This window comes from Hylaeus volcanicus, chromosome 6 (genome assembly GCF_026283585.1).
Source record: "Hylaeus volcanicus isolate JK05 chromosome 6, UHH_iyHylVolc1.0_haploid, whole genome shotgun sequence".
NCBI lineage: Eukaryota > Metazoa > Arthropoda > Insecta > Hymenoptera > Colletidae > Hylaeus > Hylaeus volcanicus.
In genome coordinates this window covers 9346231-9363365 of record NC_071981.1, presented here as the reverse complement: position 1 = coordinate 9363365, position 17135 = coordinate 9346231, and the positions used below count along the sequence as shown (strand labels likewise).

Genomic DNA, 17135 nt, shown 5'->3' with positions numbered 1-17135 from the left:
AAATCAAAGAGTATTAGATAGAGTGGAAGGTATGCGATACGATTTATAGCGCCTCTAGTATCCCAGAGCCGAACTTTTAAGGAATCGTTTAGAGCGTGTAGTGCAAACATATGTATTATATTTTCTGTGCTTCTATCGTTATACCTGCTTATACCGTTATACACGGGAATAAGACCATAAGTTTTGGGACGCGTCTTTGCTAGAGTTTTCATTCTTTTGTTGTGCGACATTGCCGAGTGTAGTTGTGCGTCTTGTCGTGTTTTTTGTAAATTTCAGCGTTGTTTCCTAAGACATACGTATCTAAATTATTTCGCGTATTTCATATTATTTTAGCGTAATTTTCGAGTTATCCTTTGTTCGAAATTTAAGCGTCGGTCATGGCCAACAAATAAGTTTTTTTAGTAAATTCCAAACATTCCTGTTCATCGCGGCGTCCGATTCGAAGCATTTTATACATAACTTAAGGCTGCGCAGGAGCTAAACTAGCGCCACCAACGAAGAGCAACGGAGAACAGATGAACTACGAAACAGTTTTTCGCGTTTTTTATGCACAATAATGAAAACAAACACATAATGATTACGCATTTCGTAAACAGAGGAAGTAAATCTATCGACCTATCAAGAGTTTGTTTCGAAAATTGGCAAAAAAAAAATGTATTCCTTAAAAACATATTTTTATCATATTTTAAAGGTGAAATTGCAAAATCGGACGTTAGAGTGGCATGCGGAGTGATGTAAAGAATATATTTAAGAAAAAGAATCATGAGAAAGTATTGCTTCTTCGCTTCAAAAAACTTGATGAGCTTCGTTGCTGTGAAATCTTGATGATTTGTATGGCAATATGGCTGTCTCGCTATCGCGCTGTCCACTGCAGCGCTGCTGTCGTCCCTGCTGCGGCCGTTGCGCTAATAGTCTAAGACGCTTTTCATCGTGGTTCAGTATCGTAGTAAGTTTAAAAAATACCCGCGGTCATACATTTTTCTTTTAAGTAGGTGTGTGTATATAGAAATTGATAAAAAACATTATGTACGTGTAAACTAACTTGATTGATTACAATTGCCTAATTCTATATTACACCTATAAATATACATTTAATAATGAAAAAGAAGCAATATATTTATAAAAATGTTATACTTGCATTTGATTTTTACATTACAATTATTTTAGGATATGGGGAATTGCTAAAAGATCTCTCTCTCTCTCTCTCTCTCTCTCTCTCTCTCTCTCTCTCTCTCTCACGAACGCACGCACGCACGCACGCACGCACGCACGCACGCATGCACGCACGCACGCAGGCATTCTCACTACTACGGTATTGCCGTAGGTCGGTAAGGAGCGACTCTCTTTCATTTCCGACAAATAAATTTTTTAAAATATCTAAATTTCGATCGACGAGTGTCAATCGTATAAGTGTTGGAGATGTCACAGAAGCAGCGTTATAAACTACAAATTACAGCTAAAATTATCGGCCGAAAACTGGAACTTCAACATGAGCTTTCAATAACCAATCATGAAATAAATATATAGGAATTTTAATAAAAAAAAGATAATATTTGTAACAAAAGTTCGATCAAAGAAGCCGCGGATCCTATACATATAAGGAACTCGGAGGTCGGCCACGCTACCGAAAAGGCTGAGCGATACGGCGCCAGTCTTATAAACAAGAGACGAATGAACGAGAACCACGCTATTCGGCACTCAACGAAAAGCGATCTAGAATTGAATAGTAGAATAAACCATACCATTAGAAGGCATCCTATTAATGTTAATAAAGTCACTTTTATAATTGCAATTATTAATCTGTTGTTAATATATTATATAAATAAATGTAAATTTATTTATATTTAAATTATCATTATTTAACCTTATTTCTAATATAAAAAATAAATATTACTAAAGGTAAAGAAAAAAATAATGTGTAAAATATAAAATAATATCTCGATATCAATCGTATAATTTCTAATCCTCAATAAACAATAATTATAAATGTTAAAATTAATCTTACTCTATAATAAAAACAAAAGTTTATTCAATCTAAAGATACAAAAATGATCGATAAAACTATTAATAAAACATAAGTATTTTCATATAAATTTAAATTTAAAATTATAATAATATATTTAACAATCATTACACTTAAAATTAATAATATATAAGAGTCTCATAGTTAGACGCCTGCCCGGAGAAGGGAGAGTACGGGGGTTTGTTCGTGGACGCTTGTCGCTTGTCCGATGTTAAGAATTCAGTGACAATACCTGGACTAGAGCTGCCGGGAAGACCGAATATTCAAGCGGCTTTCAAGCCGAGTCAAACCGGGACTCGATTTCCGAGCCGAGTCGAGTACTTGAATAAAACCAAATAGCTTGATAGAAACTTAAATGGTTTCAAGCTTTTCCGAGTACACATGTTAGTTCGCCGCCGGACAACAATGGTATCATAAAAAGGACGTAGCAAACTAGACCCAAAGAAGGCCGACCATATTTTCCGTATTTCTTATCGGATCTTAACGGTTGTATTACCAATCGATTCCTTATGTTCTCCCGATGAAAACGGTACGAGACACGATACAATTCGGATTATTTAGAAGGAAATTATACGGAAAAAATTATTTCCACGCTTTTTGCCTATCTTCGTTAAAAATAGTCCAATTTACGTAGTGTTCAGTAGCGTTTTCATCAGGAAAACGTAAGGAATCCATCGGCGTTACTCCCGTAATAATACGATGCATATGAAGTGAAATCGGGTGATTACTGAAAGTCATAAACCAAGGGTTGAACCATCCAAAGCGCATAATGTGCCGACTTTAACCCACGACGGACCTCAAAGGGTCCGAGCATTAAAGTGTGAAATGTTTGTCATGATATGATCACTTTTTGTTGTGTTTCATAAAAGTTAAAGAAACAAATTGGACTACTGAATTCCTGATGTTATACTGATGAAAATGGTACCAAACACGATATAATATCGATTAATTTAAGATTTTTCTGCTGTGTAACAGCGTGATATGTAGAATTTACATTACGCGAATAATTAAATGTATTTAATTCATTTCGATTAGAAATAAATGAATGGCTTAACTAACAATTATTCATAAACAAATTTCATAATAATATTTTCTTTACATAAAGAAATAAGTGTTTTGCTTCACATTTTTCAATTTTAATATTTCATCCGGCCAGTGAAAATATTTTTTTTTCCAATTCGGCCCGGGAGCAAAAACAGTTGGTCATGCCTGGTTTAAACCACGTGGAAAACCGTTTGTAGACTGACGATATAGTAGCAACAGAACAGACGACGACAGCGCCACAACGGAAAGCGCGATAGCGAGGCAGCCATATTGCCATACAAATCATTAAGATTTCACAGCAACGAAGCTCATCAAATTTTTTGATGCAAAGACGCAATATTTTCTCACGATTCTTTTTCTAAAATATTATTTACATCACTCCGCATGCCACTCCAACGCCAGATTTTGCAATTTCGGTCTTGAAACTTTATAAATAATAAAAGTATGGTTTTTTTTCTTATAGAATAAATTTGTTTACAAACACTTTTTCCAAAATCGGGCTTTGCAGTGGCATGCGCCAAGGAATAAGGAATATTTTGAAACCAGAATTATTAGAAAATATTGCTTCTTTGTTTCGATATCCTTGACAAGAATCATGCTAGCCTAATCGCCCTGTCCTCGTCTCTCCTGCAATTGTTGTATCGCCCTCTCTGTCCTTGTCACCGAGTTTCCTACTCTTTCCGCAACTGTCGCTGAAGTCAACTCGAAGTTTGGCTCTGGCTCCTGCGCACCCTTCACGAATAAATACAGCGTCGCCGTGAGAAGGTACTGTATAGAATAACTTTTGTATTTTGTATAGTGATATAATATATTTATTATAGTTATAGTTCTGTACAGTTCTCAGTTATATTATACATAGTAACCAAAGATTAATTAAATTTAAGGTGACTCTATCTGTCACAAGCTCGGGAATCTCCTTCGCAGTCCCCCTTGGCCGCTCGGTTTCAGGAGAATTGAGTAAAGTAGCTCGTCACCGAGCGGGAAGAAGGGAGACAAAACATCGTTCGAAACGACGCGATGTATTTCTTTCTTATTCGGTGCTGACTGTGGCACATTACGCTTCTCTTGTTTTCGCTCTACGTATACCAATCCGAAAAACAAAATGCTTAATTCATATCACCAACAATACTAGGTGTATAATACAATTGTCATGTAGTGTCACTCCAAAAGCGGCTTTTACGCTCGTGTCTTCTGCTTGTCACCCCAAAGAACTTTATTTTAAATTGTCTGAAACCAACGATAAGCTAACATGCAACTCGATTGCTGGTTCAAGAACTTCGAAGGGTAAATTACTAGGGCTCTGCCTCCTGTTCTTCATAATACTGAAGATTAGAGGTGAACGAGTCATCGATGATGTGTACTCGATGATCTGTATAGCGATGAGAGGTCTAGTAATCCCAATAAAAATCACAAGTAAAGCCCACCAGTTGGATAGCACACCTATTAGCGGTCTTGGATATAAGAGGCTAAAGACTTTAAGGTCTTGTTACTCCTGAGCGCTATGCGCCAAACTTACACTAATTCTTTGCGTACAAAGAAAGCACTGGTATAATCTTTACACTATAAGATGACCCTTGTGAACTGTGAGCAGAAAAAGTTACCAGTTCCATCACCAACCTAAACACCTGTCCAGAAAAAATAACGTCGTGGTTGACAGGCCTGTCTTAAAATGCATGGTCTTCAGGATATCATGCTTTATACGCATGAGTGAATCCAATTCAATCTTACGTCGATATAATTTGGGAGGTAGATTTTTAGTGACCAATGCCGTACAAAGTTCACATTCATTTTCAAATATACATTTGTGCCACACATGAGTTCAACGTAGCATAAATTAGCTCGGGGTCCCCGAGCATACATTGAGACGGCACTGGTGGTCGGTGTCAAAGCTAGTAATTTTTCCGTAACGGCACGGATAGCTATCATCTACTGATCTAATCCTCAAAGCTGATCTCATAGCGTGAACATTGCGAGAAGAGACATCTTGATTTACCCTTTAACGTCTTTGAACCCAAGTCGAATCTTACTTTAATATCGAAAATGATAATGTGGGGTATGAAGACGTTACACGCGTATATAAACTTCTTAGAGTGGAAGACAGAGAGTGATCAATTGGAAATGGCATCTAAGCTATAACGAGAGACCCGGAGAGTTTCGTGGGCTCTGTTCTCCGTGTCAGCCATCGCCCGTCGACGCATGGCCCCGTGGTCTGGTGTACCGAACAACATGATCGTAACCGATTGTTTGCGGCCGTGCGTCATCGCCAAGCCTCTTCGTGTTAGAACTCCGTCTAGAACCCTGATGCCCTCGTAGAGACCTTCCAGATCGCAGCTCGAATACCGTCGCGCGCGGCGTCCCTGTGCGTTGGAACTGATCAAGCTGGGATCGGATACGTGGAGAAGTTTATTGCGCGCAACATCGAAGTCGCAGTTATTCAGCTTCTCGTAACTGGCGGTCGATCCCATCGGTGAAATTCGTCCGATGTGGCTGTCGCGCGAACAAACAGTGAACTTCCTCGGAGACCTACGTAGCGTTCCGCATGGCGTCGAACTGGTCGTCGAACAGCCGCTACCGCACTGCCATCTACCAGCCCTCGCACCAAGCAACCTGACTATCGCGCTCTTCGTTCGAGACGGCTCCTCCTCTTGCTCTTCGACCGCCTGTCGTTCGCTCGACTCGTCCTTCTCCGTCTCCTGGTCATCTTGCTCAATGGAGACGCGACGAAACGGCCAAAAACGAGCGACGTCGATCTCGCGTCGCTCCCTGATCGACAGCGATCGACGAACCGTGGCGCAACCGCATGCTCCTTCGCAGGAACATACGAACGGCGTGGTGTCGCCCATCTTGCTGCTATCGACGACGCCTGCCTCGAGCTTTCGAACCGTTCGCCGCACGACCGTTTCCTCGACTCGCTCGACCATCTGATTGAGCCCGGCGCTCGTTGCCTCGACGTCCCCTTGGTCGCCGAAGTTTGGCTCGGTGCCGCTCAAGGCACCGCACAAGCTCCTCGGCTGCGAATCACAGGATGCGTCGACCGTGCTAAACGAACTCGAAGCGTCGCGTTTCCGAAGATACCCACCGAGAAGATCGGCGTCGACGGATTGCGAGACTCGGACGAGCCCCTCCGACGACACTAACGATTGGTCGCAGTTTCCGGGCAACGATAGGGAGAACTGCCTGCCTCGACGATACCACTCGCGCCGCAGTCTCACAGCAGCAGCATCCTCCCCTGCTCGGTCGTTGTCTGGCTCTCTTTCACCTGGTGGAGATAGTTCACAGTTGGAAGTGAAATGGTGAATGTGGTAAAGAAGTGGTACAGAAAGATGGATTTGTTTCCTCTTCACATCAGGAGAGGTATAGTCGCTGGAAGGGATCTTGTGAGGTCGTAAACCGAAACAGTAGTTATTGCTTTATTGGCCCAGGTAACTGATCCGTAGAACGACAGGTGTGTCGCGGCTCTAAAGTATACATGCTCACGTTACACCCCGGGGCCCCAAGGCTTGATATTTGCTACGCGGGTTTTTCCAAATTGGAAAAGTTCCTACCTAACACAGTATTTTCAATAAGTAGACAGCTTTCGAACCCAAACCTTCATTTTCAGTCAGGCAATCAGTACGGTACTAACGTGTTTATTAAATTAAGAAACAATATTTCGGTCATGGGAGGTAAATGAACCATCGTGTCATCTGCCACAGCTGCAGATACAAGAAGAAGAGGTAAGTAATGAAGAAGTGACAGAGAATGTTATCCAAGAAAAAACTTATTATATAACGGAAGAAGTTCAAAGATTGTGTATAACAATTATTACAAATTTACGAGGGTTGATCAAATATAAACGAGACTTTTGTTTCTGATCGCGTAAACTTAAAGAGAGCGGGTGACCGCTTCTACAGTGTATTGTTTAGTATGGCAGGAGTGGGGAGAGCATTGCATTATTGAGTTCAGACAAGTTTGACAGTAACATTCACAATGTCAGAGCAACAAGTGCACGTCTCAGTTGCGCAACGCATAATTATTAAATTTCTTACCCATGAAGGCGTCAAACCAGTTAAAATTTTGCAAAGATTGATGGTACAGTTTGGAGATCAAACACTATCAAGGGCTCGCGTGTTTACCTGGCATAAAAAATTCAAGGAAGAACGTAAACAAGTTGAAAATCTGGAACATGATCGCAACACAAAAACAATTTGACATAAACCTAAACACTGAAACAAACAACACAACCACAGACACACACACAGAATCCACCCCAGAAACACCCAAATACAAACCAGCTCCCATATACAATCACAATCACAAAAAAGACTACTTCCAGTTCCTAAACACTCTAAAACACGCATACGGTGATGAGGTACAAGCCAAGTACCTCGGAAACCAAATCAAAATTCATTTCAAAGACATTCCCAACTATAACTCATTCAAAGAGTTCTGTAACCAAAAACACATTGAATATCACACCTTCTCCCTCCCAAACCAAAAAACCACATCCATGGTACTCAAAGGGCTCCCAAAAGTCAGTCCCCAAGAAATCGCAGAAGAATGAAAAATCAATGGTTTATCCCCAATCCAAATAACTGAACTTTCCAGGAAAAACCCATCCAACTATGCAACATACAAAATCACATTCTCCCCTGAAAACTCAATCCAGCAAATAAAGAAAACCAGTCACGTTTACTCATCAAGAATCTACTGGGAAAAATACGATAGTAAGAAACCCTTTATCCAATGCTTCCGTTGCCAAGCCCACGGTCACTCCTCGCGTAACTGTAACAAAACTCCAAACTGCGTGAAATGTGCAGGCCAGCACGACACGCGTACCTGCTCTAAATCCCCAACCACCCCAGCTAACTGCTTCAACTGGAAAGGTAACCACCCAGCAAACTACAGCCAATGTCCCGCACTACTATCCTATTTGCACAAAAAACAAAACAGAGTCGCTACTACAAAACCAATTCCTACCTTACACCTTGAACAAAATCAAGCTACACCCAATTACCCACCACTCTACCGACATAACACTAACACATTGCCAAACACGACACGTCACATCTCATACGCTCAAGTAGTAAAAAACGACACAGTCCCAATACAGAATAACCAATTCCTAAATCCCCCAATACCAAACATACCAAATCACACTACCCCAAATCACTCCACACCTCGAAACAATCAATACAAACATCTTAAACCTCACAATGCTACTGCAAACACTCACCAGCGCTATAACCACCCTAGCATCAAGCATGGAGAAAATCCAAACACACCTATTCCTCTCTTCAAAATAAAAAAAACCCCAACCAAACTACTCTTGTGGACCGCCACTAGCGTTCTACCCAAACTCCTTGAACTACAACTTTTCCTCGACACACATCAAATAGACATTGCTATCATAACAGAAACATGGCTTAAACCGACAGACAATCCCAGAATTAACAATTACTCAATAATTAGGAAAGACAGACCAAACAACGCCGGTGGTGGAGTTGCCTCCCTAATACACAAAAATCACTCCTATGATAACCTTCCTCAACCAGGCACAGGCGACATGGAAACAATATTTATTCAGATTAACTCAAATCCGAAACTTACAATAGGCGCAGCCACTCCATCCCGAAAAACAAAATATCAGATACAAACCTTGATGCACTCAACTCCTTCCCAGGCAACTTCATCATAGGAGGCGACTTTAATGGCAGACACACAAACTGGAACAACACTAACGTAAACAAAAACGGAAAAACATTACATACACACATGAAGAACAACAACTACCATATCATCCACAGTGACACCTACCCCCACCAAGCCCCTACATCTAAACCTTCCAACATTGACATCTTCCTATCCAATTTAGCTAGTCAACACAAATGCAAAACCATAAACGATCTTTCCTCCAACCATCTCCCAATTATCCTCACCATTGGGAATCATAACTCAACCTTCACCAACCACTCAATAACACAAACAAACTGGGAAAAATTCACGACCAAATGCGTACAAAATCAACACTCAAATATCCACCCCCAACGACATAGACATTGAAATAAATATATTACAGAAACATATCCTAAACTCGTTTAAAAAATCAACAACAAAACAAAAAACATACATACGAAACTTTACTCCGGACCAAGAACTACTTAAATTAATTAAATTAAGAAACAGATACAGACGAAATCATCAAAAAACAGGAAAGCTCATGTACAAACTTTTACGAAACATTCTCTCAGGCCAAATAAAACACAAAATCGCAGAATTAAAAACAGCAAAATGGCAACAAAAACTTAACACACTGGTCAACGACCAAAACGCAGGGTGGAAAATTTACAAAGCTATACAAACAAAAAACACACACATACCACCACTCGCCAAAACAAACTCCACAGCATATACCAACACGGAAAAAGCAGAACTACTCGCAGACAACTTCCTAGAGATACACAAATCTACACTCACACATCCCTCTATCCATAAAATACAAACAAACTCCATCACAAATACTTTAGAAAACACACAAACCACACCAGATACAACCTTTATCACTCCCAACCTAATTAAAAACATAATCAAAAAATTTAAAAATGGCAAATCACCCGGCGCAGACAAAATAACCACAATTCAGCTCAAACATATACCACATAAATTAATTGTACAATTATACTACACCTACAAACAGACTCTCAAGATAGCATACTTCCCAATAACTTGGAAAAATGCAAAGATAATAGCTTTCCTAAAACCCAAAAAACCACCCACGAACCCTTCCAGCTACAGACCAATAAGTCTGCTAAACATACTAGGTAAAATTCTTGAAAAAATAATACACTAACAACTCACTAAACATCTAAAAACAAACAAAATCATAGTAAATAAACAGTTCGGCTTTCAACCCGCACACTCAACGATACAACAAATACTACGAATAACAGAACACATCACAATGGAACTAAACAAAAACAGAACAACAGTAATGACTTTACTAGACATACAAAAAGCATTTGACACAGTATGGCACAATGGACTTATTCTTAAGCTACACAAGATAAACACACCTAACCACCTTATAGAAATGATAAAAAACTATCTTACAAACAGAACGCTACAAGTAACAATAAACGATGGAACATCCTCTCCTAGACCTATGCCAGCAGGCGTTCCACAAGGATTCATCCTCGGCCCAATCCTATTCTCAATTGACATACCCAAATCCATAGACACACAAATCACCCTCTACGCTGATGACACAGCCATCTACTCCACCTCATGGAAACTAGAGCAAGCGGTAAAACACACACAAACACACCTAACAAATATAACAGATTTCTTCACAGCTTGGAAATTAGATATCAATGATACCAAAACAGAAACAATATACTTCACTAGAAAAAGAACAAAAAATCCTCCAAAAATCAAAATAGGAAACCACCAAATAGAATGGACCAACAAAGTCAAGTACCTAGGACTATGGATAGACAATAAACTTACATGGAAGCGTACTATACAGGACAGAGCAAGGAAAACAATAGGCGTATACAAACACTTTCTACCACTAATAAGAAAAAAACAGTACACTTCCACTAAAGCAAAAAATGCTATTCTACAAAATGTCCGCAAGACCCATACTAACATATGGGGCACAAATCTGGTTCACTACAGCCAAAACCTATATCAACATAACACAAAGAGCACAAAATAAATTCCTAAGAACTATGTAGTTTAAACAAGGACAGTGACTATCCAATACAACTATTGCACAGAGATACCAACATTGAATACATGGAAGCCTACATACAATCAAAACTTCACAACCTATATAACTACGAACATATAAATCCATTAATAAACATGCTAGGACAATACAAAACAGAGGAAATACCACTAAAAATCAGATTCAGGACTCCCAAAATGATAAGTGACTTCTTATAGGAACAATACTAATTCATTTTTCGTATTTTTACTGTTATCAGGTTTTTTGAAACTTTTATCCTGCAACACTCAAGAGATACATCACCGCACTACACGACAAGGACCAAAAAGACACCCAACAGCATCAAGGAGAAAAGCGGGTTATAAGGGCATCCCCCAGGCACCGCAGCATCATACAAGAGAACCCAACGAAAAAAAAAACGAACTCTAAATATTCCGGCGTCTAAGGCACAAGTCTGCTAGCAGCCTTACTGATGAGTCCACTAGCAGGCCCAGGACGAAACGTTCCTTTCCTTTTCTTCTCCCCTCTCTCACTCTCCCTCCACAGGCACAACAACCACCACACACTGAATAAAAGAATTTTAAAAATAAAGTCTCGTTTATATTTGATCCCCTCTCGTAATAACTAAAAAAGAATTTGGTAGAGAAGAAGCCTTTAAAAAAGCACCATTATTAACGGATATATCAGTAACGAAACTTCAGGATCTCCTCAAAAATGGAATAAAAAAACGGAAGGTACGTAAAGATGCTGGTAAGTAAAAAAAGTTAATTCCTAGAATAGAAGAAGTATCAAAATTAGAAGTGTACAAGGCTTACGAAGAGAATGAAATACCAACAATTGAAATAATATTACAAAGGCCGCGATCAAAAAGAATCTCAATAAGCGAAACGTCACTACGAGGTCTTTTGTTAAAAGTAGGATTTAAATTTCGAAATGTAATGAAAAGATCCATAATAATAGATTATGAACGAATCGTACAACATAAATCGCAATATTTAAAGCAAATTGCCGCGTACAGACAGGAAACAAGAACAATTTATTGTTTAGATGAGACTTGGTACGACACACATGATACAGCGAAAAAAGGGTGGGTTGATAGAAGTCGAAGATGCCTTGCAAAAGTGTCCACAAATAAGAGAAAACGATTAATTATATTGCACTGCGGCAGTGAAGAAGGATGGGTACAAAATGGATTATATCTAGCTGGAAAAAGATTCGAATACTGTCATTTAGATTACCATAAAAATATGGATGGAAATGTATTCGAAAAATGGTTCAAAGACCAGTTATTACCAAATATAAAGCCTCGTAGTATCATTGTTATGGATAATGCATCGTATCACAGCAGACAAGAAGAGAAAATTCCAACGAGACGGTCCTCAAAATCAACAATTCAGAAGTTTCTAATCGACAATAATTTATATTTCGAAGAAAATTATACAAAAGAAGAACTTTTAGAAGTAATGAGAACGAAGACATACAAGAAAAAATACGTAATTGACAGATTAGCCGAAGAACATGGGCATATTATACTAAGATTACCACCCCATTATTGTATATTTAACCCTATCGAAATGATATGGGCACAGCTAAAACAAAATATTAGGAGAAAAATAGTTACCCGAAAGATTGGAAAGTTATTGAATTAATACGAAGTGAGATAGATAACATTAATGAAATTAATTGGAAAAATGTCGTTAAAAAAACAATTAAAATTGAAAATGAATATCGTGAGGAGATTGCAGAATGATAATTGGAAGATATTTGGATAACATTTAAGGGGTGAGGAAGTCATCTTGAACTGAGGTGACTTCCTCCTTTAACAGAGGGCAGGCAACGGAACATATTTGAAGAAGAGGGACATTGAGGTGGGGAAAAGTCTTTTTATAAATTGCTGATTCAATCATGCTGCAATTTGTTAAAAGATACTCCCCAACCTAATATTACATACATACCATCCAAGAAAAAGGAAAATTCTGAAATAAAAAAATTGAACCTTCTTAAAAGGAAAGTATCAGAAAGTAAAAAGTAATATTTTTCGTCATTATTATTAGCTTAAAACATAAATATTTGGATGAGTTTGATTAAACTAGACTACAACCTCCTCTCTCCTCCCCTAGAATACTTCACAAAACGAAATAGTCTTACGTGAAATATGAACATCCTAATTCTGATACCATACGGCCCTGAACGAAAAGTCTAGCTCTGTCCTTGTCTAAAAAGGTGTCAGGTTACTAATTGCGGTCGACTTAAGTTGTAAAGATCGATGTCCGACTGACTTTACGATCTCAGAAGATCCCTTTCAGTGACTATATGTGAATACGCGTGTGGCTAGAAAGATGCAGGGATAAATGTTCACTGGATAATTTCGATACACTTTTCGTATATGCCAGAGGGGGTCACCGTGAAAGTTTTAGTGAGTAAAAATCGTCTATAATCTAGGCCCCCTCCCCAAGGGTCGGAGATATCTGTGAAGATTTCTCCACGAAAATAATTTCTCCACGAAATGGTGGCTCGTAGATGGCTATGGGTGGGGCATGTAGCCGCCATTATACGTCCCATGGGAGGAGACGATATTACTTCGACCATATATACATGGACTGCTCAAGCCTACCCTTTATACACTGAGCAGAGCGTAACCAACATCTTCATACCAAAAGTGAGATATGACGCTAATGCGCATGCGTCAAATTCGACAACTATAGCAAAAATTCCATCTCGATGACAGGCTGACTGTAGCTTTGACCAATGGTCGAAGAGTAGTTCGACAAACCGTCCAAAATTTCAATTCGCACCTTTCCCCACTACTATCGCGCACAACAGCTTAAGCCCTGGTTTTTCTGAACGAGATCGTGACGGAATAGAGACGGAAAAGTTCGTGGACGATCTCACCGATACCAGTGGTATGTTAGTAACCGTAAAAGATCTCACACTTCAGTCCAGATGGCAGTTCGTGGGTCTCCGTTCCGTCGACCGGGACGGATTTTGATATTAACAATTCGAAGCGAGACGGAATCTCCGGAATCATGTGAACTCCTGTTGTAGTGAATGAGTTTATGAGGCGTCAAACGTGCATACATGTAGTATATTTTAATGTAATTAGAATTAGTATATAAACAATACACATGTGTAAATGTGATCATTATATAATATTATACATTATTTATATATATATATATATATATAGAGTACCTCTTTGCTACAGATGACTTATTTTTGGGTTAAATCGAAAACTTCCGCTGATTACGGATGACGCATTCTTATGTCAAATAAGAAATTACAGGAATTTCATAAAATTATGTGTAGCAAATTGTTTAAGTATATCCAGACGCGAAGGTGTTAAACATATTTTATTATACTTAGTACTATTAGTAGTTATCAGCTCTGTGTTGTATTTTGTAAGGGAAGTCTCATTATAGGTACATATGTACATAGAATTACATATAGACTTCGCTATTATCGCGATTTCGGGTATCCACGAAAAGACTTGTTCAGTGTCTTTTGAATTTGACTTCGAACATCGTCCATTGTACATTCATAGTCTGTGAACATGTTGACAATCGTTACCTTTTGCGCTGCCAAGGTTGGGAAAACAAATGCTGCCGATGGTTACATAATAATTATAATTATATTTCTTTATAGTAATACATATTGTATAATAGTTATATTTCATTATTAACACCTTCGCGTCGGAAGACTCATTATTGCGTTCAATTGAAAACTGCCACTTGGCTACAGATAATGCATTAATCTGAAAGAGTTAGAATTGAACCCCCACGTATATTAGTTCTCATTTTTGAGATTGATATACAACATAACATCGTCAATAGTGAAATGGTTTGGGACATACTCCCTGGGATAGAGTCGTAGAGAAAAAAAAGGTTGGGTCAAGTATCGCTATTGTCCCTGATCTCTTCGACCCTAAACGAAGACAGAATTCCTCGTGTCTATTCACTCGCACTCACGCAAATCCGTCCGCTTCGTTCCGTCGAAACCAAAATGATTTGGTTTGGACGGAAAGGGGTCCACGGAATATCGTCACGGATTTTACACAAACACTACTATGAATTGAGTATTCATGAATCCGTCCACAATCCTTATTTTCGGTTTCCGTCGTCATTTCGTGACGGTTTTTCAGAGAAACCGGCCTCATCGACTCAAATCACTCGTTCCGTCGACCATTTCGTCCGGCCTAAACGAACGGAATGTTCCGTAGCGATCTCGTTCAGAAAAACCAGGGCTTTACTCGTAACTTTGGTATGGGACATGTTGGTTACGGACTACATTATAGTTTGAGCGGTCCATGTATGTATGGTTGAAACGATGTTACCACAGTATAGGTACAACCAGTAGCGTCACTCCGTGTCGGCACCTTTGATGTTGTGTCCGAGGTCCGCTATGTTCCTAGTAGGCACCGTGTGCATATATAAACTATTTATAATATTTAAACTGAATATTATTTTAAAAAATTTTAAATAATATTCAGATTACCAAGTAACACAAAGAGGAACGTCAACGAAATAGAATGAAACACAACCCACCACCTGAAACCTTTGGAAAACGTTCGATAACGTACTGAACACGTAGAATTGCACTAAATTACATTATTTAACACAGTCTCAATCGATTCCATATGCTGGAACGCTCGATAATCGCGTTTATACGAAACCGACACCAACGGTATTCCAACGACCTGAAACCTTTGGAAAACGTTTGATAACGTACTGAACCCGTGGAATTATACTAAATTACAGTGTTTAACACGGTTTCAATCGATTCCATAGGCTGGAACAGTCGATATTCTGGTTTATAGGAAACCGACGCCAACGACATTCCGGCAACCCGAAACCTTTGGAAAACGTTTGATAACGTACTGAACACGTAGGATTGTACTAAATTACATTGTTTAATACAGTTTCAAACGATTCCATACGCAGTATGTTACTGTGACGCTGCGCAATAAATTGAATCGACGTGTGACGCTGCGCGTGGTGTCGGTTACTATTAGTACCATCTAGTGTACAATATAGGAAACAGCGTTGTCGTCATGTTCTTGGTATGCACATTTGCGGACGCTACTTTTGCCAAGTAACGCTACTCGTTGTACTTATACTGTGATATTACAGTGTCTTGGAAACCAAACCTAACCCTAAACATCTCCTATTGCGTACGTGGAAGAAGATTGTGGTGTTTTTAGTGAGTAGGTCTTGCACCGCCGCACAGTAGAACAAAACAGATGATGAACGATCAAAAGTCGGTTTTGTAATGTCGCCAGTTTGAATATGTTGATGCCTTTTGGAAGAGAAAGAATTGAATTTCAATGTGATCAAAGTCGTATGTTCACAGTCAGTATGTTTACCAAAACCTTTTGTAGTTTTAACTCGAGATCCTGAGGAATGTTGGCCTGAGATGTGCAATTTAAATTCATTATCAAATTTGAAGTCGTTCCTGCATGCCTCCCTATGTGGCGCCGTAGTAGTACGGTCCAAGCATGGTGTGAAACATCATGTACTTTTCACGTTTATACTTTCATATTTCTATGTAACCTTTAGTGTATAAGTTTTTCATTTAATATATTATGTTATCTTATCCATGAGTTTTCCTTGTGTTATAATGGGAGTGTGAATAAATTCTCGCCGTTTTTTGTGAAAATAAATCCCTTATTTAAAAAAAAGTAGTAAAAAAACAAGTCAATTAAAATATTGCCCATCGCTGGAGACTACTTTTCCCCATCTTTCTGGCAACATTTGAATTCCACGTCGAAAAAACGATACATCTTTTGCGGCTATCCACGAATCGATCTATTTTTTCGTTTCTTTATACGAAGTGAGGTGCTCCTCAGCCAGATTGTTAGTCATCGATCGAAATAAATAATAGTTAGAAGGCGCAATGTCTGGAGAGTACGGCGGGTGGGGTAGAACTTCCCATTTCAGTGTTTCGAGGTATGTTTTGGCCGGTGACGCGATATGCGGCCGAGACCCGTGTGAAGCTGGCCCCACCTTTTTTAAAAACTCAAAATTTTCTTTTTCCATACGTTTGCTCATCGTTTGCTCAGGAATACTCAATTGGAATTTTCGTTTTCCCCTCTTTAGTTCAAAAGCTATACGCGATTCAAATTTTTGAAAAAGTGTGAAGCTAGCCCCACCTTTTTCGAAATTTCAAATTTTTCTTTTTGATTCTGTTTCGTCGTCGTTTGCTCACGTTTGCTCAAGTGAAATTTTCGTTTGCCCTCTCTTAGTTCAACAGATAGAACCGTTTGTTTATACGCTCATGGACGACACATCACGAAATGTGTTCCGAATTTTTTTATTAACTTTCTTTCAGATATAAAGAAGGGAATGTAGATCAATCTTTGAAAGT

At 39.0% G+C, this 17135-nt stretch overlaps 1 protein-coding gene and 1 long non-coding RNA gene across 4 annotated transcripts in view; one reads left to right on the top strand and one right to left on the bottom strand.

The window, feature by feature from the left end:
* Positions 1–3850: 3850 nt before the first annotated feature.
* LOC128878824 (uncharacterized) overlaps positions 3851–17135 on the bottom strand; it is a 54960-nt gene continuing 41675 nt past the window's right edge. For 2 of the 3 annotated variants that reach the window (XM_054127376.1, XM_054127377.1), the window contains one exon: positions 3851–6326. In XM_054127376.1, coding sequence (XP_053983351.1) covers positions 5176–6326 — 1151 coding nt within the window. In that variant the 3' untranslated portion in view covers positions 3851–5175. The remainder of the gene's footprint in view (positions 6327–17135) is intronic. The other variant, XM_054127378.1, reaches the window with a different exon arrangement.
* Positions 14147–17135, top strand: part of LOC128878832 (uncharacterized) — a 4691-nt gene continuing 1702 nt past the window's right edge. The window contains exons 1-2 of the long non-coding RNA XR_008457506.1: positions 14147–15831; positions 15902–15971. This is a non-coding gene — a long non-coding RNA (uncharacterized LOC128878832). The remainder of the gene's footprint in view (positions 15832–15901; positions 15972–17135) is intronic.